Source organism: Rhopalosiphum maidis, chromosome 1 (assembly GCF_003676215.2).
Source record: "Rhopalosiphum maidis isolate BTI-1 chromosome 1, ASM367621v3, whole genome shotgun sequence".
Classification (NCBI taxonomy): domain Eukaryota; kingdom Metazoa; phylum Arthropoda; class Insecta; order Hemiptera; family Aphididae; genus Rhopalosiphum; species Rhopalosiphum maidis.
Genome location: NC_040877.1, coordinates 71,614,519 through 71,642,347, shown reverse-complemented (window position 1 = coordinate 71,642,347; position 27,829 = coordinate 71,614,519). Strand labels below are relative to the sequence as shown.

The following is a 27,829-nucleotide window of genomic DNA, read 5'->3' as shown; positions in this document are numbered from 1 at the left end:
TATGCTAGAGAAGTAAATGGTTCCAGAACGTTATCACTTATCAGTTATCACTTATCATTCACGAGCATGGCGACGAGTATAAACACTACAACACTGTACAAAAATAATTATTAAATAAGTATTTAATATTCATTATTATCTAATCCATTGCTTCTAAATTTAAAATAAGTTGTTGTCATGTGCTTTGGTGATGGATTTGTGCAAAACGCGTGTCCAACTAAGCTTTTGAATCATATCCGCACTTTTATTAATTGTCACCGTTTTAATGTTATTTTAATCTAGTAAATTGTAGATATAAATTAATATCGAATATATTTAACTTAAATATTATACTTGTCTTATATCTTAGAATACTTTAGTCGTATATACAAATTGTACTATGTATTTATTCAATCCAGACACTTAGATGGAATAATCACGGTTTCATTTAAAATATGATGAAATACCTTAACATTAAATTTACATTATGATAGGTATCACGTATTACTACTTAAAAGTGAAGTATACTCGAGATACGAAATTAAGTAATTATTAAGTAATTGTACTATACATTTTGTGACACATAAATTATTAATATTAAGATCCGTTTTCTTTCTTTAAGTTGCATAAACATCTGTTTAAAATTTAATTGATTCACAAAATGTAACAAAACATAATAAATATATAAATAATAACTAAATGTAAAATCGTCTATCTGTTAGACTCTATCGTAACATTTAGCTTTCATAGTTACGATGATACTATGGATCGGACGATTCATTTAACATAAAAAAACTCAATATTTCAGAAAACACTAAGTTTTTGGAAATACCTATTTCTTCTACATTATGTTCAAAAAACAATATAGTTTTTGCTATTTATTATCGTTATCATTTTTATTTTAAAAGAATATTAATTTATCATTTTAAGTTTCTATTACTCTTTTGAATAACAAAACACATTTTTAATTTAATTATTTCAAAGCAAAATATTACTTGGAGTATTTCGATCTATAAAAGATTTTAAACCACTCTCTGATTTAAACTTTAAACTATACTTGTCTAAATCCGATTTTTATATATCAAGTATTCTAAAACTTTGCTTCGACATAAAAAATTAAAAATACATGATATAATTAAAAAAGGGAAAATAAAAATATTTGTTTAGAAAAGTGTTGTTTTTTAACGATTTAAAATTATGTAAAAATAATATTTATTAAACGTACAAAAATATAAAATAAAAATGTACAATAATAAAAATGTATTAAAAAATATAATAAAAGTAAATGAATATTGTACACATAGAAATAATATATAATAGTGTCTTCATAATGATTATCCGATATTATAATCAATAACTTGTACAGTGACAATATGTGACATAAGTAGTTAGAGATACCTACACGATTAATAACTAAACTCAATATAATATGTTTTCGATTTTTCGAATGTATATATTTTATTATGCCTAATAAATTATAAATCAATTTTGATGAAAATTATTTATGCCTAAAGGTAATCTAACCGTTAAACATAAAAAGTGAGTACACTGATCCTAAAATACAAATTTTGTTTTAAGCACAACTATTCCACGTCCCTAAAAATTTAGTGGGTAAGTTTTTTTTTTATAACCTTTGCAAGATGCCTTAGAATATGTGTGCTGTACGAAATAATTTATCGATGCACAATAAATTTTAAACATAGATATAGACATCACTGCAGTGACACAATTTGCAATGATATTATGAGTAATGTGACAGTAATGTTTGTATTATGTATGAATCAGTTCAAAAACAATACAATGAACAATATGTTAAATACTAATCCATTCGTTTTGGTTTGACCTGAATGGATTGTTATTGAATAGGAGCCTAAGTGTCGATTAATACTCTGCGCCGAAATGGAGTGCTCGTATGAAGAGCGCAATCTGCTGATTACGAATGTGTTAATACAGTAAGCTTTAAGTCGAAGGGGGTACACAATTAGATTGTATTTCCATAGCCGTTTAATGCTTTGATTGATGATTTGGTACTTATACACTACAGTATACACATAATGTGACTTCCTAGTTTCGAAAATATAGGATACAGGCACATATAGTTGTTTCCGCTGAGTTTTAGTAGCGGAAAATTTACAAGTTGCGAGGTTTGAGGCGAGAATAATTAACTCCCGACATTACTATACCTACTACTGATAATATAGTTTTACAATTGAAAGTTCAATTATCTTGGAAGTTAACTTCTGATAGATGATCCATAAATGCGCTATTGAACGTTATTGTAAAAACTAACAAATATATACTTAAATGGTGTCAATAACTAAAATTAGAATGTTTAATTCTGTATTAAAGTGTGTACTTATTTTCCGTTTAAATGACATAAATACTATTATACGACACTACACTTGAATTTTAATTGCTTTTCGGTTACCGATATTAAAAAATAAAAATAATAAAAATAAACCTTTAAATGTGGGTATTTTTTTGACCAACAAACGGTTTTACGGATATCTGTAGTTAAGACTTAAGATGATGGTGGTTGGGCGTACAATAATCCCAGTTATTCCATGGGTACTCTGAACTTCGATAAAGTTACAAGGCACACCATTGTACGACAAAAACGATTACAATTTGCTTTTTGTTCAAGGGTCATGAGTTCATTGCGTGTAGTAACACTAGTAATACTACTCGAAATACTGTTTAATGTTATTTATATACAGGATGATTCACCAAGCATGCTTACCCCTATTTTCTGCAACAATGTAGTTATTTGAAAATTGATGTAAAAAATTTTTAAATATACCTAATTACCATATTTTCAAATTTCTTTTTATACTACTTAAGGTGATGATACACATTTTTTTTCAAATCTTTTTTAATGTTAATTTTATTTAGTAAATAATTTTTTTTTTAATTTTTATACTTTGTCTAAATCGAAATTTAAACGAGTAGTTTTTTAGTTATTAAAATGTTTGTATTAAGGATAGTTTTTAAGTTAGTCAAGAAATAGTTGTATGATACAACATAGATTTCATATTAAATCTAATATTTTTTATTCTTTGACCATTTTTCAAATTATATATTTTGATAAATTGATCACTAACATTTTCATATTACCGTTGCTCACATGTATTACAAATCCTTTAACATCATATGGATCAACTATCTTTCTTACAACACAATTGAATAACTCAGGAACTTCTCGTTTGAATTTTGATTAATATACGTTTATATTATCTGAAAAATTATCTGTTAAATAATTTACAGTAGACAATTGGGGTTCATATTTGAAAAACAGAAGAGTTTGATAAACAGACTTTGTACCACTACAGGACACTCGTTAAGTAATAGAAAAAATATGTCAAACATTTTAAAATGATAAATTCTTTATGTATATTAAAAAAAAAAAAAATCCAAAACAAATTTTAAAATAACTACTCGTACATTATTGAAAGAAAAAAACAGAGGTGAGAACGCTTGGTGAACCGCCCTATACAGACGCACAGACAGTAACTGTGCGGTGGTGGTGGTGGTGGTGGATTACCGCGGCAAAAACACAGTCGTAAAGACAGTGGTAACTATACACTAAAACCGGAAAACGAAGCAAAACTACTACCGTATACATAGATCTTTTGAAACGCTGTCGTTTGTACGCAACCGACCAACGCTAAGTTTGCGCGTGACGACGCCTGCCGCCGCGGTATCATCGCCTCCCGTCCGCGGTTGTCACACGAATAACAGATATTTTGCACGGTCGCGCGTGTCAACGAGAGGAAAACAATTGGCGCGACGACACACAGCAATAAATTCTTCTTGCCTAGCTGTTATTGGCACGTGTTTTAATAACACGCACGACGACGGTAAAGTCGATGGCTTATCGACGAAAATTATTATTCCCATGCAATTTGTTCCGGAACAATCGACCCCGAAGGCCCGAACAATATTACGGTGCGTGTACGTATCAAAACGCAAACAGGTAATACGATAAATAGTGGTAGAGGTATAGACCGCGCGTGTGCTCATAGTCGGCGAATCGGTGTGATCAGACGTGAACTGTTTAGTGCTATTCAACATCAATCGTCGTCATTAACTGTATATACGATTCGAAATGGGATAAGACCGCCGTCGACCGTTGAGTATTATAAACATAATATACTAAACGAGAAACGATCGAAACTCTAAACGTATTAGACACACGCCGCGACGGCTATTGTTTTCGACGATTTCGTAGATAAAACGGATTCTGTAAGAGAGCGCGAGAACTTCGCATGTCACAGCCTATTACAACACGACACGTATAATTATATATATATATATGTATGTACGCACGTATGATATAAAAAGCCAATATCTCAAGACTATATAGTTTGGTATTTATTTGACGAAATAAAGTATAAGTTTTCAAACTATTTTAATGATACAATCTGCTTGCGTATAGAGTTAATTAACATTTATATTTCATGTGCCTTGAATTTCGTTCGACAGTTAATATTCTTTTGATACCTCCACGCGGTGTGTTTTCGTTTCGTATTATAACCACCGGGGAATGGATATACGATGATGATGAGACGTGGTGATGCTAAATAATATTATGCGCGTACACGGCGCTGCGGTGTGTGTACGGAAAACGGATAAAATTCATTACGGTCAACGGACTTGACGGTCGATTTTTAGTGTCTTTGGCCGACAAAACGACATTTCTGGCTAACTATACACGCACTACAATGCGGAGTACAGGCAAAACACACGTCAACGACACACGCTTTGAAGATTTATGCTAATACAATAAACTAGTTTTAATTACATAGTTATCTGGCCGCGGTTCAAGTAGAATTCGCTGCATCTAGACACGCGGCGGCGTGTTATGTTGGGCCGTTTGAATGGGCGCCAAGAACAGGGGTAAATCATCGTTCTTCCTTTCGTTTGATAGACAACGATAACACCGTAATAAATATCGATCGTTGTCGTACGAGATATTATTACTATTATTATTATTATTATTATAATACCCACGCGCAAAACGAGTGGCGTCTCCCCCCCACCGACATAACCTTGTTTTTCGTCTTAAACCATCCCGAATTGTCGTTTTTCGTCACGAAGATTGTAAAGTTTTACTGATAACAGACGTCTATATACACGGTAAACGGTATAATTTAATGTGAAAACTACACGATTACTAGCGATCGGCTACAATCATTATATTATAATACGCCGTCACCACTGACAGGTTTAATAATATTATACGCAATTTACTACGGTTTTAGTGAATACAGAATATTTTCATCTGGTACTGAGGTACATTATAAGTATAAATATAATGTATATAACTGCCAAGTTATAGGTAAATGTGTGTAGAGCAACTGCTTAAGCATATAAATAGGTATTTTATGTATAATTGTTAATTTAGATATCTTTAACTGAAAGTTCCATCCGTCTTTTCAATAAATTATTTATTTTTTGATATTTTTGCTATGAACAATGTAATGTAGTTACTTATACTAATACCAACAGTATTCGATGTCTTAATATTGACCATATCGTCCATTAGAAACTAAAAATAAATAGTATTATACTACAATAAGCAATTACAGTGACACGATGGGTACTCAACAAGAACTTTCTGGTCTCAAAGTAAAATTTAATTTGATTTGGTAATTCGTAGTATTTTGAAAGCGTATATTATTATTATTAAATTGCGTATGTATAATATATTATATCCCAAAAGTAAAATTAAATAAAATTAATTAACCCCAATCGTACTATCAGGTTGATTTTTATAACATAGTCAATAGTAAGTCGTCATATGTCCGCATTTATACATTAACACTATATAAAATGGTGTAAAAATGGGTAAAACAATGACTCGTACCAGTGAAGGAATGTCTTTTATGAGTAAAAATGATCGGAGTGAAAATGTATACCGATTTGAGTGTCTATAGATTATTTTAAAGATTATACAAACGCGGAGATAATATAAAATCGAATATCTCAGAAAATACTATTATCAATTATTACGAACACAGTATTCGAGGAGAAGCTTGCGGCAATATATTATTATAATATGAAACGTTTATTATTTAACAAACATTTCTTTATTTAGCTTAATCCCACATAAATCACGAGATGGATTTAAGGGTAACTGGACGTTTACATTAAACCCGACTAATAAATTATCATGGCTCACGATCGAAACAACTCTGTCAAACGGTTAATAAATTAATACAAAATAAATAATAATTTATCAGTTATGAGTTTATACATTTATGAACTTTTTGACTGATATATTATATATGTATGTGTATCACTTCCGGCAATGGTTTAGTTGAATAAGTTTAACCGAATATAATATAGCTTAAAAGTAGGTATACAATATTATAATTTAGATTTAATTGTACTTTAAATTTTATAAAATTATAAAATATAATACATTTGGAAAGTACTGTATGACATTAATATGTCATACAGTATTTTCTATTACAGTATTGTATTAAAAATAATGTAATTATACAATTAAATTACAAAAATCTAAATTGTATCTCAAATTGAACGTGCTCGTCGAATACGGGGCGTATACATTAAATCTTTACGGTAGTGATTCGTTTGAAGGGATTTTAATGATTTTATCGTCCACTTACTAAAATTGTAACTGACAACTATACTCTATAAATATATCTATTCAATTAAGGTAATGCATCTGAACTGTTAGAAGGTCGATCCTAACTCTTACCACTACAAGTCTTTACATAATATTTGTCAATCTTAATTTTCATTATCAAACCGTTGAAAAAAAAAATAATAAAATAGGTAACTAATAATGAACTTACGTTTGTATTTCCCTCTTTTACAATGCGCTATCGCGGTTTCGTGACAGTATACATTTCCAATTAATACAATTTGGAAATTTATAAACCATAATATAATTATCAAAATAAGTTAAAATACTTAAAACTAATAACTATAAGTTAACAAGCATAAATATTATACACAATGACAAACCAGTAACCGCGATACTAATAAAATATACATAATACAATATAATGTAGCTGCGGAGCGTTCCTAGTTATCGTTTCTATTGTCGTGCATGGCCACTTTAGATAACCCGAAAATTTCTTTGTATGATTTTAAATAATTCCAGATAATAACTGCAGCTGGCATATATTTATGTTTTTTTGTGCAGTATAATGTCGATAAATCGATATAAATATAAAATCAGTAAAAGTTTTGATAAACACCATCGACCATCACCTTGCTAGTCGCATTTCATTATATTATTGTATCGCCGCAACAACGAGTTGAGTCATAGTTAATCATAGCGATTGACACAACATTGTTCTACGGCAAGTTCGAGCTAATCGTTCTATTATATTTAACTGGTTCGTTAAAGTCGAGTTGATGATAATAATTTTAATAATCGCGTTATAAACGCAGTTGAAAAATGCTGTACATCTAAAATATTCGTAGACGATTTCCTCACATAAACGTTGTGCGTGACCGAAAACAGAATGGTTTCTCAACGCGCACGGAAATAAAAACGGACGATTTTAATGTAAAAAAACGGCTGTGAATGTTTTTGAGACGAATAATAAAAAAATAACTAAACTAAAATAACAACGTCTGTGCGCGGTGAAAACCCCATAGTCGTTAGAAAATCCACAGGACGTTCGACAAGATTTCTTTAGTTATATTATCATCGGGTTCCTCGCAGTCCGCACATACGGTTCGTACATAAATCAACCCCTCGACCCCATTGCGTTTCCCACACCCCATCGAGACGCTTTCTTATTCGGCGGCGGCGGTGTGATTACTTTCTTTCCGCGAGACTGCGGCAAATATTCGTTATTTTCCTCAGAGAGGTCTGATGTTGTTGCCCTATATATATATATGTGTGTGTGTGTGTGTGTGTGTGTGTGTGTGTGTGTCTGTATGTATATACATACAATATACATATATCAGTGTGTCCTTTCGTTGATGGTTTCATTTCGTTGAAAGCTTCCCCGCCACCAATCCTACCCGCCACCGGTCTTTCTCTGACACTCTCAAACACACACACACACACACAACTGATCATGCTATGTGTTTGTATGTGTCACACGAGAACACGACGTGCAGACGTCGTTATTGGAAGGGGTAGTTTTATTGCTCGCGTAGTTTTGATGCGTGCCACGAGGACTCGTCATCGGTTCGTTTCACCCCATTTTACGAAATTTGCTCGTCATCCTTATCAAATCAAAACGTACACGCCACTCTCGTCATATACACTATACGCACGTATACGGCGTACTATTGTATTGGCCGAAATTCAACAACAACTATTTATCTTATTATCTAATTTATATCATGTCATTATTTTCTATAACCATCTGGTTTTCTCATTATTCCATCGGAAACCGTTGAAATTCCAAGTTCGCCCTAGTCCGCCTAGTCTAAATCGTCGTGTCACCTGCGAGACGCTGCTTTTGTTCTAACGTTATAATTTGTATAAGTATAATACCGATACATCTAAATTTCAAGACCGTCGTTAGCCTTTTCTGAATTCAGGCTTTAATCGTCATTAGGGTGATTAGCGAGTCTGATTCGAAATATTTGTATGATTGTAATAACGCAAATTTTGCATTAATGACCTTTTTTCTAAATTTATAACACTCTGACGTTCACGCATACGCGCAGTCATCAACTTCCCGAAACGAACACATGTTAGTCTAGAGAGCGGAGATGATGAATAGGTCACTGGAAATGTATGCATTGTATTATTATATTTGTACTGAATGCTGTCGTGAAACATTGTGTGATAATATCAATTAATTATTTCTCATATCTGTTGCACATGTCTCTCAAAATCTTAAAGTCACTTATTATTGTCTTACTGAAATAATAATTACAAAAATAACATCGAAGCTTGAAATTTCGGTCACCAGATGTAACGTATGATAAGCGATGAGAAATTAGAACACAGCTATATTAATGCTATCATAATTTTATGAGCGTTTTTATTATTTAACACCGGGTAGATATAAGGTGACAAGATTATCCATGATTTGTAATAATCAGCTGTTTTCTTAGTATAATAGTGTCTTAAACTAATCTAACATAGGTACCTATTACAAAAAATGTTGTAAATATTATTACATCTGACTATTATTTAATTATTATCTAATCGAATAATACCTACCACGTAAAAAACAAATTAATGATAACGTATGCACATGTTGACAAGCTATTATTATGTATCAAAAATATTTATGATTTTAAATTAAAAAAAAAAAAAAACTGTTTTCTTGATTGGTGGCATTTTCAGATAGAGATAAATGAGATTGCAGTATATTTTACAATATCATTCAAGTGTTTTGCTAAACTATTTTTAAGTGTACTATAAAAAAAAATATCAGCATCGTATTTTTATCACTATGAGTTTGGAATAATCAATATTTAAATATAAAACTAATTAGCAATTATTTATATAAATATATTGGAATCTGTATAATATGTAATAATCTCAACATTTGTTTCTAAGTCAACATAACTTATTTGTACCTAACTTCTTTTATGAAATTAAAAATCAATGACATATCATATTATTATTAATTAACTCTTATCAATATATGACGTAGATACATTATGCGTAATGCAATTGTAATGTATAAATGTAGAATAGGCAATAAAAAACGATTATTTTTTAAATAAAATATTTAAAGTGTACCTACTTAATTCGTAAAATAACTACTATAATGCAGTGAAGTTTAGAATGGTTTAACGTTTAACATTATATTTTTTATTATAATATATTATAAAATTTGATATACTTGTGATTTTAAAAATTTCAAAAAAACATGTTATGCGTGTCACATAAATTATTTTTTGTTTTTCAACTCATTGATAGTAGCAGGCAACAATTCTTCACCAATCACCACGAAACATTGATTTCACACAAAATTATTAAAAAATGAATAATCATAGTTAACACACGTGAATCACGTGACGGTATAATAATTAAATTATTATATTTGTATTATAACTTATAATCTTAAAAATAAATTTATTTGAGTATTTAAAGTTGCATTATGAACAACATTTAATAGGTAATTGACAAAACAAACTACTATATTAAAACTTGCAATAATTATTTGTTCGGCATACAAAAATATAAAAAGTATTTTTATGTATTACAATATTTCATGTTATTTATATAGATATAGAAAAAAAATATATAATAATTTCCATGTGTAGAAATTGAATTGAATTATCAATTCTAATAAGTAATAAATTTACCAAAGAACGTAAAAAATAATTACAAATAATAAAATGAAACTGCTGATCATAACTAACGCAGCACGCAATAATATGTATTTTGTATTTTTTATTAAGACTATATAAATTAAGCATATTATAAATATTTATAAATATTATCAAGTAATAATTCAACGAGTTACGATATAGTTTATTAAAACCACGAAAAATGATGTTATCTGAAACCCATGAAATACTAGTTTTGACTGTTATGATGAATAAAGTAATTTCATTTATACAGTTAAAATAATAATAATAATAATAAGATTGATCACCGTTAACATAAACAATAATAAAATAATTTAAATAAAGTGGTATACAGTGCTCTTCTATATTAAACCTAGTTTTCAGATATTCATATAGTTACATATCATATTTCAGAGGTTAGGTTTTAGGTTTTTTTCTCACAATGAGTAATCCGTATGGATTAAAAATAACAGAGTTATACGTCCTGTTGAAAAATTAAAGTTTCAACATTCGTGTTACGTGATAAGATCATTAATACTAACTGTGTATTATTACAACGAAGCGCTGATAAACTTAACACCGGTTCGGTGTAATATCTAAGTATATGTAAGATGACGGAAAATGTGTAACCAAATCATTCTTTGGATTGTATTCTATTACTAGACAGTACTTTTAAATGAAAAAAAACTCGTTCGCAGTGGCAGTCGTACTCCGAAAAATGAAACATTCCTATTATTTTCCCATGTACTACGAGTATTATTAATATTAGGTGTATGACGCTCGTCCGTGGCACTTGATATTTTGTACGCGCCGCGTAATATTTTCTGTGATTTTTGTGTTTTACTCGCGAGGTTAGGTTGGGTGCATGATACAGAATGTTGAACGACTTTGGCACGATCCGCTTGAACAGGAGTCTACCACTGTTATACAGTATTGTATTACGGCGATCGTATAACACCGCCGTACAGTCGGATCGTTGGTCGGAAAAAAGGTCCGTTTTCGAGTGTCGCGTCTGTTTTTCCTCCGATCGCGCACCAATCAAGTGTATAGGTATTACAATATAATATTCAGTTCAGTCGTGACTCCGTCCGTACGCCTACTTCGCGCGATCCGGCGGTTTGTCCGCCCGCAAACGCCTCTCCGCACACAACAATAAATAATAACATTATATACCTACACGTTTGTCGGCGCTGACCGCGCACATACCTACCCGTAACATATTATTGTATACGCGACACGCCGACCGCTTCGACATACTATTATTATTATTATTATTATTATATTGGTTTCAAACTGTTTACACGAGGGACCGGCTCGACGTGTGTGGGCGACGACGAAAGTCTCCTAGCGCGTTAACGGCGACGGCCGCGTCCGTGTAAATATTTATAATACGAGTCTCGTAAAGCCTCGTACGAGCACTACACCCTCGAGTAGGACACCGTTCGCGGTGTGGTCCCTCTCCGGCCCGAGTTTGTGTATATCAATATATTAATGTGTATTTGGTTAAACGCGACGGCGATGGGCCGACGGATCCCGTGCGGGACAACCGGGCGAACGATGGCGTGCGCATTGTGTATATTATTATTATTATTATTATTATTATTATCATTATGTGTATGTCTGCGCGGAACACGGCGGACGACGACGACGTGACGGCCTAGTCATAACACCACCGGGTGAGAATGAATTATGAGCTGACAAAAGACGTATGATAATATTATATATTATTATTGTTGTATGTACGAGTGGTATATAGTGCTGCTGTAATATACGTTTATATAGTGCACGTCCGCGCATCAAAACCCGAATAGATCATTCAACAAGTCCGGGCGACACTGACTGCGTAAACATCGCATTAATTAAATCACATTATTTTTAGAGTTCTCGCGGGGCTTGACGAACGGGCGGCCGGCGGCAGCAGCGCGGGTGAGGGGGCACCGGATCTTCTCATCTCGGGCGGCCAGACGTGTCGAGTCACGTGTAGCGCGCGGCGTGGACGGGCTGCTTTGGACGTCGGAAAACGGATCTTTTCGATTCGTCTTGCCGCACACGAGCGCGTGCGTCCGAAGCAATGGCCGCGGACGACTGCGCCGAGTGCACTATATGCCCGTTGTAGTGCGTGCGGTGCGTGCGCACGGCATGATATCATTGTATATTATATTATATGATAAAGAAATATACACGATATTATGATAATAATATACGTATTATGTATTGTCGACCGAAGTGAAAGAAAAACGTCCGTCGTCGGCCGGCCGAGAATTCGAAATATATCACTGTGAATAATATTATAATAATAATGTATAGTGCGACACGACGCAATACAAAGATTCTGATACGAAGCTGTTGTAATTTATACGCATACACAATGCACACGTCGGTGTAACAACGGATTAACACGGACGACAAAATGTTCCGGTGACAAAACGACCGCATATAGCGACGACGACGACGACGACGACAACTTTTAATGTTCCGTTTTTCTTTTCCCTTTTTTTTTCCTCCGTCACGTTAAAACTTATCGTCGACCCACGTAACACCCGTGTTAAGTTCATAGAAATATTGTCAACGAAATGTTGAATTGTGTCAAACGCATTAGTCACCTACAACCATCGCACACACTTCCTAGAGGATTTTGTAATTGTTTTTTTCTCGTGTGTTTTTAAAACGTTCAAGTCGTACTTTATATAAATGGATAATTATAAGACCACAAAGCCAAACAATAAACATAACACTATGCATATACGGTTAGAAATAATCATTATTATATTATATAATATATTTATTACTTAGGGTATGTTTTTTCGTTTCGACAAACAATCAATTATAAAATTAATGATTCAGGAAGTACCACGTGCAAATATTTAATTGTTACGAGATTTCGGTTGGATAATCCGAATACTTATATTATAAAGGTTAATAAATTGTAAGATATTCGTCGATTAGATCGAACAACAAGGGTTGTTTATCAATTAAATTGTTTAAATGCTAATATATTAGTGTGTTGAACTGGTAAACATGCAAAATATATTGTCAGTATATTATAATGTATATGCATATCATTTTTTTTTTTTTTTAAATACAATCGTATTGTCTAATATAACCTGATTGGTTCTCAATAATCTTAAATATTAAATTAGTTATTGATTGTTCCTTAACCATAGATAATAGGTAACGTGAGATTTACAGCCAGCCATATCGTTGTATTTTATTATTTGTAAAAACATGTTCCATTTACTAATTTCTTTGGTATAGAATTGTAAACAAAAGTCATTTTGTAACATGTCAAAGTTATTGTTCATGTAGTACGTTCAAACACAGCTAGTAAACATTTCTATTTATGTAGACTCGTCTTGACGGATGGTTAATTAATAATAAGTATTATAATTATTACTAGAAACATTAATTAAATTGAGGATATTACAATTAATAATTTATACAAATATTTAATTATTAAGTATGGTTTGATTTGAATACGGTAAATACACTCAAGTTAAACACATAGAAATTATACTTTTCTTCGTTATTGATAAAATTCTTTATTAACGTACTTGGTCCTTATTTCATTGTGTTATTTTAATCAAAATCTAAATAATAATAAAATACATACTTAATAATATATATCTATGTTAAGTATATAAGACATATTATGTAACTTGATTTACTCAAAAATAGTTGAGGTATGTATATTGTATAACGTGATCATAATTTGTTTTACTCGAAACGGAACACTTGTACATTTTAATAGGAAAACCATAATAATATGTTTTGCGTACAATTATAACACTAGAAATATACTAAAACACAGTGCGTTTTAATTAGAAAAAAACATTAATTTTTTATTTAAAATGAAAAAACAAAAATACCGACAAATGTTATAAATTAAATTATTCTGCTGATTTTTTATATATTTTGAATCCTAAATAACGACTTCAATTAGGTACTTATTTTTTTATCATTCGTATCTATGGACTATAGACTATAAGGGCTTACAGTATAAAATACATAAGTATATAAATATACTAATATTCATAATAATAAAGAGAAAAACTTAATTAAAGTAGGTACTCAATATTCAAATTAATATGTACCTATATAGTAAATTAATAAATATATAATACTAGAAAATGTATAACTAGTAATTTTCACAGACAACAGAAGCTTATAAATGTTAGGTTATTGAAATATACAAATGAATATTATGCAGGTAGACGTTAAGAAATCCGTAATGGATTTTTTTTTTTTTGTAAGGTTTTTCAAATTTGTATGTAGTATGTAGGTTCAACACTAATGTCGAACCTACATATTCTAACCGTTCAATACAGCACAGTGTGATATTCCTTTAGATACCACTTCATTTATAATAACAAAATAGTCCCTATAAACAAAAAGTGGATTACTAATTTACTGCTATCTTATTAAAATTAATATATCATATTTAATCAATGTGCACATTTATTATTATATTACCTATACTTAATTTAATAATATAGTGTTTTTCTAGGAAGATTATAATACTAGTATAATTATATTTTATTATTTATACATGCTATAAATCTAGAATAATATTATATTACTGTAATATTACTAATTACCGATTTTTATTATGTCTTTACGTAAGGTCTGTACGACTGTATATAGATTATGCTAAATAGGATAATATTATGATATAAACGTCTTTAAATCATGTTATGTAAGATGCATTCTTTGCAATCTTACATTAGAGATAAATTTATGAATCTAAAAGCACAGAAAAATCTATGAATTATTTATTAAACACCAAATAGTTTTTCGATGAATAAAAATAGTTATTATTGAATTAAACCAAAATATTGTGGCAGTTGTAATAATATTATTGTAGTTTCATATAATCCAATAACACAACCTAAATAATATTGATATCACGTATTAGTAATCAATAAGTTTTTCACACGATTTAAACAGAATATAGGTACTCATAACTCATTTAATATGATATTCATGATACGATAATCATACTAATTCGTCAATTTATTAATATTTATATAAAATGTTTAATAATTAATAATATCGCATAATACAATTAGCTGTACCAATTAAATGTATATTATGTGAATGTTACAATAGTTTTCGCTTGTAGATAGCGATATTGAATCGTTAACTTGATCACTGTTTACAGTATTCCAAGAGAACACATCATTACAATAGTCTGCTAAAATTTTTATGGCATAATATTATTTTTTTTTTAATATTATAATTTATAATTTATATGATTTATAAAAACTATACAATTTTTTTTTTGTGTCCATCTTGGATTTTTTTAATCATAATAATATTTAAAAACATTACATATTTTTTAGATTTTTGTTAATGATTGTAAAAACATTTACCGTTTGACTATTGTTTATTACCATTTAAATATTTAATAGGTAGTGCCTATTAGTTAATTTAAATTTTTTCTTAAAAATATTAGAATATATATATTTTTATTGTTTTTATTTTTTTTCATATTAGTTATAGGTACTTTACCTATTAAAGTTCGTTAATATCATAATATATTTATTTTATTTTATTTTATTATTTATAATTATTGTAACTCTCAAAATATTATATTAACATATTTTACTATAATAGTTGATGACATTTATCACGGTTGATATGATAATCAATTAGCAGTGCATATAATGATATCTGATAAACCGTCGAATATGATATATTAATGAAAAAAATATTTATATGATTTTAATCAATATCACTGACAACTTGACTAATACGAACTGAATAGGTTTTGATCAGGTTATGTATAATTATTTTGATTAATAATATTTAACAGATCATTATCATCAAAAACAAGATGTATAGGAATGTAGATACTTATTTTAAGATTATCTAAAATTAATTCAAACCACTCGAAAAAATAAAATTAAAATAATGTTTATTTTTACGTCAAAGTATTATTATTTTATTACAGCTGAAGTACACAATTAATGATATATATATATATATATATATATAACTATAATAATACAATTCATAGGTATACATTTAATTTAATCTATTTGACAATTTTAGATAAAATATTTCACTTCTACATATAATATAAAATGGTGAGGCATCGTGTTCTCATTTAATAGTACCTATTCATCAAAAGTTACTCTTTGGATATTTTCAATAAACCGTTGGTGACCAAGTACCTACGTTTGTTGTACGTTATTAAACACGCAAAATTTATAATTTTCCGTCGCAGTTCAATAATGAGTAAGTTTTATAATTCATTAATTTAAATATAATGTAATTTATTATAATTGTTCATTATTCTAGATTTTTATTTATACGCGGTTAATTAGTAAATTACCTAATAATTTTCATATTGTACATACCGTACTAGTTAAATATTATTTATCAAACGTCGCGCGTCGTACTCATAAAAGTTTTACTTGTCATCATTATCATAGTTTAACATAATAAAAGTGGTTCAGGGGAAAATATCTTGTGGTTGCAGATTCATTAGATGCATTTTTTCATTCATAATATTGTTTTAATTTAATTTTCTCGAGAGTATATTTTGAGACGGCAATTCAGCAAGTACAGATAATTTTTTTTTAAGCTAAATTTTAAATTAACACACTTAAGCTATTTCAAAAACATTCTATTACCTGATATTTTGTATTTAAAATAAATAAATAGTTATTTATAGAACAATGAACAGTTCAGATAAAACAGATATAAATATACGTGGCAAATTTTTGTTTCAACCATCAGTTATTCTTATAGTCTTTTGAACAATCAGTTAATTCAAGACAATTTCGAATTCAACTACCTTACACAAATGTGTGATAATGATAAATCATTTAAAATGTATCAATAGGCCAAAAGACTTTAAAGTTAAGATTCGTCGAGAGCAATTTTTTATCTAAAACACCGAAAGCATGAATCTTTAAGAAATAACGATGGAGTTCAAGTTATTAATTATTTATAATTTAATAACTGCGAATTTCAATTAAGTTGAATTAAAATTCGGTTTACTTTTTGAATGTATTAAATACAACATAACAGTATTAAATTTTAATACCTTGATAAGAAATATATGAACAAAGTAAAGTGTGACACGTGATTAATATTATTTTATCAACACTTCACATGCCATTTGGATAGATTTAAACTTGAAAGCGACCACACTGTCATACAGTATATAACGTACACATTTTCAGAAACGTGTTATAGTTCAGACAACGTATTAATAACAAACGCGTGTCACGTTAGCGCGTTTGTTTAATAATATTCTTTTTTGAAGAAAATAATATTCTGATTTTAAAGTATAATTTTGATTTATTAAAAATAAAAAAATGATTGTCAACGGAGTCACAGGTAAAAACCCGTCAACGGAATGATATCGCTGTCCCGTGTAGTCAGAATTAAATCGTTTTACGAACGCGGAAAAAATGCTTTTAAACATAATATTCATAACGATTTCATAACATAACGAATCGGAATTACGCGACCTATCGGTACTAATCGTTTGTCTGTTTTTTTTTTTTTTTTGTTTTACTCTACAGACGCCAAGACCGAGATGATGGACCGTCAACCGGAAATCAACACGCAGCGGCACGTGTACCAAGTGGACGCGATGTCGGCCAACAACAACGTTCCGGCCGAGGCGGCCCGGCGGCCGGCCGCTAAGAAACCGCACAAGAAAAAACGCACCTGCGCCGACTACGTGAAGAAGACCATACCGTCCATCGACTGGCTGTTCCTCAACTACCACTGGTCGAAGGACTTCGCGGAGGACACGATGGCCGGTATCGCGGTGGCCGTGCTGAACATCCCGCAGGGCATGGCCTACTCCATCCTGGGCAACGTCGAGCCGACCGTCGGCCTGTACATGGCCGTGTTTCCCGTGCTGGTGTACAGCCTGTTGGGCACGTCCCGTCACATATCGCTGGGCGTGCTGTCCGTGCTGTGCCTGATGACCGGCAAGGTGGTGACGACGTACGCGACCGACGGCGCCGAGGACGACCCCACGCTCGGCTACTCGGCCATCCAAGTGGCCACCGCGGTCACCATGGTGGCCGGGCTCGTGCAGCTGGTCATGTACGTGTTCCGGCTCGGGTTGCTGTGCACCGTGCTGTCCGAGACGCTGGTCAGCGGCTTCACCGCGTCCGTGGCCTTCATCGTGCTCACGTCGCAGCTGAAGGAGCTGCTCGGCGTGGACGTGGCCCGGCGGCACGGCATGATGCAGGTGCCGAACACGTTCTACGATTTCGTCGACCGTTTCCACACCATCAACTGGGCGACCACCGCGGTGTCCGTCACCACCGTCGCCGTTCTTTTGGTGTACAACAAGTACCTGAAGGAGAGGATCAACAGCAGGCTGTGCATGCCACTGCCGATCGAACTGATCGTCACGGTCTTCGCCACCGTCCTGTTCCAAGTTACCACTATCGCCCAGGACTATGACATGGTCCAGGTAAGCGTCGCTTGACTGCTCCTTTATTCACGTGCGTGGCCGTGTAGAAATCGCGGCCAACGTTTTTGGTTCGTTTTTCTATCCGTTCCCAAACCGGTCAATGACGACCAGCACTTTATACGTTTGTCGACGAGTACGCTTTTTTTTCGCATGTTTTTAGAATTCGAGTATCACTCGGTCAGATATAATTATATAATTAAACAGGCTTTTTTTTTTTAACATTAATAAAAAAATATACACACAAAGAATTCGGAACTGTATGATATAAACTATCGTTAATATTTGAATTAGACAAAATCTCAATCATATGATATTGATTTTTTTACAAATACATCATTTTTATGATTTTTCAACACCTGAACTATATAGGTATACACCCCGTGAGTTGACCTTGGTTAAATCTGATTATATTATCAATTATCGCGATAATATAATAAATAATAATATTATTATCCAACAATACCGGTGTAAATTCATTAGAGAAAAATAGGTATACATCTCTGTTTCGACGTTGCGACCGATAACCATAACATTCAAAACAGTACTCGTGTCGTCCGAAACGTAACGCGGCCGACTCACTTGTATGAAACGTTACACGTGACGTTCAAAGTTTAAACACGTGATAAATTATTTGTCGTTCGATTGCATTGCAGATGGGTGAAATCAAATCGGGCCTGCCGGCATTCGAAGTGCCGCCCGTCAAACTGTTCTCGGCCGTGTTCGTGGACGCCTGCGTCATCGCACTGGTCGCGTACTCCATCACCATGTCGCTGGCGCTGCTCGTGTCCGAGAAACTCAAATACCCGTTGGACACCAACCAAGAGCTGCTGGCCCAGGGCCTGGGCAACGTGGTCGGTTCGTTCTTCTCGTGCCTGCCCAGCGGCGCGTCGCCGTCGCGCAGCGCCTCCCAGCAGACGGTCGGCGGCAAGACCCAGATGGCCAGCATCGTGTCCGCGGCCATCATAGTGGTCGTGCTGCTCTGGATCGGCGTCGTCTTCGAGCCGCTGCCCAGGTGCGTGCTGTCCAGCATCATCGTGGTGGCGCTCAAGGGGCTCCTCATGCAGGTGCTCAACTTCCCGGAAATATGGCGCAAGTCCAAGACCGACGGCACCGTGTGGATAGTTACGTACCTGACCGTCATAATGCTGGACATCGACTCCGGACTGCTGATCGGCGTGGTCGTGTCGCTGCTGTTCGTGTTCGTCAAGGGCGTGCTGAACGAAGTGCACGTGCTCGGCCGGTTGCCGGACACCGATCTGTACGTCCGGCTGGACCTGTACGGCGACGCAGTCGAAATACCCGACGTCAAGATCGTCCGGTACGCGGGTAGTCTGAACGTGATCAACAGGTACATGTTCAAGAGAAAGCTGATCGAGGTGACGAGGGACGACGACGCCGCGACCGTGACCGTGACCGTGGTCGACGGCAAGAATCCAACCGGTGGCCGGCGTCCCGCTCAGTGCGTGGTCATCGACATGGCCGCCCTCCAGTACGCGGACGCGGCCGGCGCGAAAATGCTGTCCGAATCGATCGAATCGCTCGTGTCCGACGGGTTCGACGTGTATCTGGCCGCCGTACCGGACAGCTCGTTGGAGTTTATCCGCGGCAATAGCGGCGTGAAAGCGGTGCGATTCTTCCCGACCGTGCACGATGCGGTCGTCTACCACCAGTGCAATAGCAAAAAAATCCAAGACTCGACGTATGACACACAACCGTCCAAGACTCCGATTGGATTGTAAGCGCACTTGCCGAGTGCACATATTTTTTTCCATTGAAAAATCATAAATAAATGTTTATTTTTTTAAACTGTAACATTTAAATATTCAACGTATAGGTATAAAGTAAAAAATATTTTTTTGTAATTTTATACTGAAATCAACGATGCAAGTTTTTAAACTTTTTTTTTTTTTGGTGCCATGTATTCGTAACTACCTACCTATTATTTTTTTATATAAATATCTGTTAGTTAGGATAAATACATACGTATTATTGTTATAGTGATATTAATAATTTTAGTATACAATTTTTTTTTTACTTAATTATAATATTAGAAAATTGTTTTGTAATTAATATAAAGAGTTAATGTTAATTATTGCTACATAGTTTAAGTTGTAATATATATTATCTTTTTTAAATAAACTGTTTTGTAACTTGTATGTTATAAGTAACGTGTAAAGTTATTATTACCGAACATCTCTATAAATTACAAATAGTCCCATACACGAAGAAGTACCTACAAAAATTAAGTACGGTGTTTATATTATTATAATGCAATTAATGAATTGTATTAAGTTGTAAACATATAGTTTCTATAATATAACTGTACATTAATTATTTTAAATATTATGAGGACCGATTTGCTATAATTACTATTATAGTTTATGAAAATTATATATACATTTATTCTATGTACAAAAACTATGCGTTTTAAGGTATTTATAATGCAACAAAAATAAAAAGAACTTTGTAATAATTATTCAAAAAATTAATAATTTTTAGTAAAACTCGAGTCTCCAAAACTACATCATCCATAGACCATTATGATGACCGTTTCTTAGTGCTTAGGGCAATAGCTCTGTATCAGCGATCGTCGTCTGGTCGATCTATCTAGGAATACAGGTCGATCGTTAAAAAATTAATTTTACCATTATCGGTCGATCGCGTAATAAATAATCGGATAATGTGATTTGCTATTCATATCGGTCAAAAATTACAAACAATATTGTTTGGATTCAAGTATACAAGCAACTATTTATAACTATATACCAGAATTTTCAAAACTTGCAGAAGAAAACCAATGCCAGTTATCACATTAATAAATTAAATTTTTTTTTACTTTTTCTCGTGTATTATTATTATTTTAAGAAACAACATTTTTTTTTTTGTTCATCAAATAAATCTCTTTCTAGGTCGATCACCAGGGTCTTAAAATTTCAAAAGTAACTCACTTGTTTGAAAAGGTTGGCGACTCCTGCTCTATATGATACAATTGTGACAACATATTCATATTATTATCATTTATCCTCATGGTCACAATGTAATTTAATAAATTAATAACTGTTGGTGTTTTACTAAATTTTTATATTAGCATTTTATAAGCAATATATAATTTTTTAAATATATTGGCTTTGTTTGTGCTACTTAAAGTTTTATTTTTGACTTTATTTTTTTTTTCCATTTATGTTAATACAATATTTGTTTGTGAGTAAAAGTCTTAGAAATTTAATAGAAGGTTATTCATAAATTATTTTTAAAGCAGAAATTTAAAAGTATACGCATTACTTACGGAATTTGTAATGGTTTTTTATGAACATTTTAAGTTTTAATGTTGACAACATTATAAATTTAAACGAAAAATAACGATTCTATAATTTTTTTATTGTGATGTGATTTAATTCATATATACCCTTGAAATGGTTCACCATTGTCAATTAAGTATGTTTATTATTATTTAAATATTGTATAAAATTATATAATAACAATCATTATATAATATTTAAGATTTATTTGGGCAAAAATTAATTGATTCAACCCGCCTTGATTTGACTAATAAAAATAAATTTCTAATCGTAATGTGAATAATATGTAATAAAAATCTTTAGAAATATAGGATGACGGGCCGTTTTCACTTGAAATGATTTTTCATGTGTAATAATCGTTGAATTAAAATTTAACACATCTATTACAGTGACCTATTTAATAACAGGATTCAATGAAGACCTACAACTGTACACAGAGAAGCGATTTTTCTTGGTGTTATTATTCAGATATATACATTCAACTATTATTATTATTGTTATCATCATCATATATTATTTACAATACCGAATATTCAAAATACGTATCACCGGTATCGCAATATAAATAACGGTTCAAAAATAATATTATTATTTCTAATTTTTATTTTAATAAAATATGCTGCAGACATACTACACGAAAACACAAAAAGATTGCACAATAATTGTTGTGACTATTAATTCCACGGTCGATTGAATGTTGTGGTAGAGTCAACAACGCTATTTTGCTTATGCAAAATTTAAATGTGCAAAAGAGGTGCTAAATCCAATGACCAAAGCGGACACGATAGTACGCCCAGTACGGGACGCGGGTTCAGGCTGGGGCAGAAGGGCCGTTTGTGAAATTAGAAAACAGTAATTTGTTTTGTTGTGCGCAGTAATAACTGTCGACGAAACAGCGTTATAGGAATGCGGTGGCCTGCGTATATAGCACGACCCCATGTGTATGTGTGTTATGCAGGCGTATATATGCAGAAACCTCCCCATAAATAAACAACCAGCTCCTATACCTATTAAACTTACTCCTGCAAAATGTTAGTTACAAAAAAAAAATATGCATATATGTGTATGCGTGTGTATCTATATAAACTTTGGCACCCATACATACGTATTATAGCTACCCAGAGTATTTTTTTTACATACAATATTTTTACAGAAACAGAGCAATATTTCTAGCAACGTATTCTGTTTCGCTAAACATTATTGCAATACTTGTACATAAATAATAAACCTATTATCTTATTAAAAGAAAAAAAGAATTACATATAAAATCTATTTATTTTTTTTTTTATAAAATTATTAATGTCAATCGTGTAGAATTCATTCAAGATTTATTTTATCTATAATAAAATGTTTTGAAGAAAGTACATATTGTGAAAATCATTATACTCTTCAATAATTAAATGTATATTTTATATTGAAGAAGAAAAGTGTTTACTTATTATATGCAAAATAATTTATCCTTTTTTTTTAATATATTATTTTTAGCTACGTATATAAATTACTAGTTGGTGATAAAAACTGGTGTAACAGATAATTTTTATGAATACAAATAGTTAATAATATTTAACTACTTTAATAACTGTAACTCTTTAACTGATTTGATTAATTATTGAAACTTTCAAGCATGCGAGTGGAAACTTTTCCATATTATAAAAAATGTATTAAGAAATTTATTGAAAGTTTTTAAAATACGATGAAAATACGACAATTTTATACGGCTATGCAGAATTTTTATAACTAATTTATAGTTGTTTCAAATTATATTTTTTTGTTTATGTAAACAATAGTTTAAAAATATATTTCATATAAATAAAAAAAAAATAGTTTATTTTTCTTATTTAAAAGTTTAATTTTTACATCATAATTAACACAGAATAATATTTTTTTTTTTAACTGTTTGAAATGTTTATTGAATGTATTATTTAAAACTGGCAGTATTCCAATTTCATTAAAACCAAGAACTTACATTTTATAAATTAAAGTTTTTTCTAAATTTAGATAATGATAAAACGGACTTTTTATTTAAATTTGTCTACAAAAATCAAAATTGTTGTTTTTGCCACAACAGAAATTTAAAAAAATATAATTATATCACTTACGTATAAAAATGATGTTTAGTATAGAGTAGTATAAAGTATAAAGTTAGTTTAGTATAGATACACTAAAGCCACCAAAAGCTAAAAGTCAGTATAAAATAAGTAAAAACAATTATGATTTAATAAATAAACACAATACAGCATGGATAGGTACTAAACTAGGTATACTATACTGAAAACAATATGAATAACCTATATGAATTGGCTTGCAACTTGTCCTTTACAAATATTAAAACAAACGGAAACGTAAAAGTTGTTAAATGTTTTACTGATTTCATAAAGTAGCGTTATTATAATTCTGTTTTTGTTTATTATACGTTTCTAAATAAACATTTATTATGTTTTAATAAGTTTGGTACTTGAAAGTTTAAATAGTTTAACAATAAATTTATTAATAATTACAAACGGAGAAAACATTTATATTAAATATTGGTTAATTCAAATAAATCATGTAGACCAATACATTTTAATTAAGTGAGTTCAACAACTTTTTTTTTAGTTTTTGTTTATATTACCTTGTAGGGCCACACCCAGGAAAAATTTCGGGGACCGGGAGAGTATACAAATCTTTGTAAGTGATGTATTAAATAATAATGAAATAAAGTTTACGTAATTCGAGAAAATTTCGGGTGAGAGGATTTAAACAACTCAAAATCCCCCCTAGGTTCGGCCTTGTTTCCTTATTTTACTATAATACGTTTATTAAATTAGTTTTAAAACTACTGATTTCATTTCATAGATACTGCAGTTTTTATATGAGTTTAATGTGTTAAAATATACCCGAAACGGCTAAAATAACATAATATAAAAAATAATTATAACCAGTTTAACTTAAGTTAAAAAATAAAAATAAAAAAACTGTAATGTACATTTTTAATAATAATTTGATTAATAATATGAATCCAGATTAGGGAAACTAATTATTCATTTTGCTATTTTATAATTCCTCTAAATTCGTAGTTTCGGTTAAACCACTCAAACCAAAGTTCAAACAGTCAGAACTGACTTAATTTATAGAGCAAACAACAATGGATTTCGTACTGATCGTCATTATTCTACATACATTTCAAATAAATCGGTTTCAATATAGTGTTAACCAATACAGAATTTTATTTATTAGGTACTGCAAATATGTAATACAAATTATAATTTATAAATTTCAATGCATATTCTAATACAATATTATACAATCCATAATACCGGGTTTATTTTTCAAAGCCAATATACTCGTATATTTTTTGATAATAAATTGAGTCCCGTGTCATTAGAATATCTTTAAGAAAGGTATTAAATTTGTTTTGAAAATGTTTTGTGATAAATAAAATATTGAATGAGTAGTGGATGGAAACATATTATCATTAAATGCATTAAGTAATTGCTCTTACTTCACAGTGTGACGATTTTATTATAGATTTTCATATATTTCTATATAATTTTTACCAGAAAATTTCATTAAAACTTTAATCATTTTTACATTAACATTTTCGGTATTGAAGAAGTCAATACAAGTAAATTAAAACAAATACAAGTGAAACATAATTTGTAGCGCTCCCCATTTAATAAAATGTGTATAACATATATTTTATTAAATATATATTTGGATATAGATACTTAAAAGCTCCAGTTGCTATTCAACTGTAAATTTAGGTTCTTGTAACAGTATATAATTTTCTTTAGTCGTAAACATTACAATTTTGTTTGGCTTATAAATCAATTGTATTAATTGTTTATAATTGTTTAAATATACTTTAAAATTGCATATTTACATAGTACTATACTATTATCATTATTGTTATAAATAGATATAATATATTTGTGTTTTTATTTTATTTTCTGCCAACACTTTCATCGTTCAGGTCTATCAACGTGCAATAACTTTTGGTAGTATATGTGTAGTAATTACAACATAGTTATCATAGTATAGGTATAATAATAAATACTTTATTAACTAAAAAAAAAAAACATATTCAAAGTTATTTTATACTAACTATAATTTATTTACAAATAAATTGTTCATAATTGGCAAGATAAAAGCTGTACAATATGGTTTATAATATACCACGAGATAATCGACATTTTAAGTTTTCAAACATACAAACTTTTGTGTTTCTCTGGCATTCTCTTCAAAAGTGAGATACCTATTTAATGTTTATTTTTCGAGACAAGTGACGTTTAATTACAGAAATACTAAAAAGTGGATATTATAAGTGCCTTTTTTGGGGGTACAAGTAATTGTTGTAAAAGTTGTGTGCTTAGACCCCTAACTATTGTTGCTTATCACATATTTTAATTTTGACACATATGACAGATTAAAAAAAAGTTATTTCCCTTTCTACCAGTTTTTGTAGATATTTTTTCTTTTTTATACAGAATAAAGAGGTAGATTTAAAAACCTTTATAACCATTTCTAATTTTAAATATTGCTCTCGATAAAGTTTTCTATTTGATTTTTTGAAAACTAATATAAAAATATTATTATTATCAAAAGCTGTTTCTTGAATCAAAAGAATTCAGTTTCTCAGGGTATTTAGAATTTAAATAACATAATATAAAATAGAAATATGAAATTACTTTATTTCTAAATTGTTTATAAATAGCTTTAATACAAAATTTAAGAACAATTTCATTACAACTTTGATTTCCCGAAAACTAACAAAACTATCACTTATCACCTTTTTCCATTTGATAATCGTAATATGTAGGAATCTAATTAATAAAGTACAGACAAATAAAATTGAATTAATTATAGTTACTAAATGAATTGTTCACTTGGCGAAGAGAGGTTATTATTATTCTAAATTTAAAAGCAAAAAAAAAAAAAAAAATTTATGTACAAGCATAGTATTTAATTTGATTATTTTGCATGAAATATTTTCAAAATTGAAAACGTTTGTGTAATAAGAATTAAAATGATTTTATAAAAGAAGTTTAAAGTTTATAAAATTAAATCTAAAATGTTTAATAATTAAAATATACACTGTATCTTAATATCAATATAAAAGAATATTTGTTTAAGTAATTCTATAGTAAAAAATAATACGTTACATAATTTTATTCTAAGGATGTTTTAAAAATCGTTCTTTACCGCCAACTATTTGTTTATTTATTTTATAATATTTATTAAGTGTTATTAGTTAAACTATAAATCAATGAATTGTCAATTTTATATACTCATACAAGAATACCAGATGTCTTAGTTATTTGATATAGCCTTAGAGGTATAATATTATACATTTATCATTATCCTCTAATAAGGATATTATAATAAATAAAAATAATTTTAAACGTATCTATAGTTAATTTATTAATCAAATGCACACAGTTAATTATTTTTTATAGATGTAAGAAAATTGAACTTGTTCGGTCAACCAATATTATTCAAATATATAATTTATAATCTATGCATTTTTTAATCTATAAGACTTTTTGTTTAATTCAAGCTTATTTATTTCTAACAACTAAATCGTATTCAAACATTATATAGGTACAAATTGTAAGCAATACATTTTTCTAATATATATATAATTCAAATTATTTACCTATGTCATAATGATATAAATTACGTTTGGAATTATGATAAATGGTGTATTTTAAAATTTATCTTTTTAATATCCATAGTTCAATTAAGAAAAAGTAGCATTATTATACAAATAATTTTAATTTAAATAACAATTATATCTAAATTAAAAAATTTTTGATTAATACTAAATTATATTTAACAGTTATCTACAATTTTAAATCATATATTAAAATCAATAATA

At 30.5% G+C, this 27,829-nt stretch overlaps 1 protein-coding gene across 4 annotated transcripts in view; it reads left to right on the top strand.

The window, feature by feature from the left end:
* Window positions 1–20,717, top strand: part of LOC113549705 (solute carrier family 26 member 10-like) — a 77,932-nt gene extending 57,215 nt beyond the window's left edge. For 2 of the 4 annotated variants that reach the window (XM_026951136.1, XM_026951137.1), the window contains 2 exons: window positions 17,763–18,673; window positions 19,327–20,717. In XM_026951136.1, coding sequence (XP_026806937.1) covers window positions 17,763–18,673; window positions 19,327–20,412 — 1,997 coding nt within the window. In that variant the 3' untranslated portion in view covers window positions 20,413–20,717. Of the gene's footprint in view, window positions 1–16,278; window positions 16,465–16,999; window positions 17,575–17,762; window positions 18,674–19,326 lie in introns of those variants that run through there. The other 2 variants (XM_026951138.1, XM_026951135.1) reach the window with 2 other exon arrangements.
* The last annotated feature ends 7,112 nt before the right edge of the window (window positions 20,718–27,829 follow it).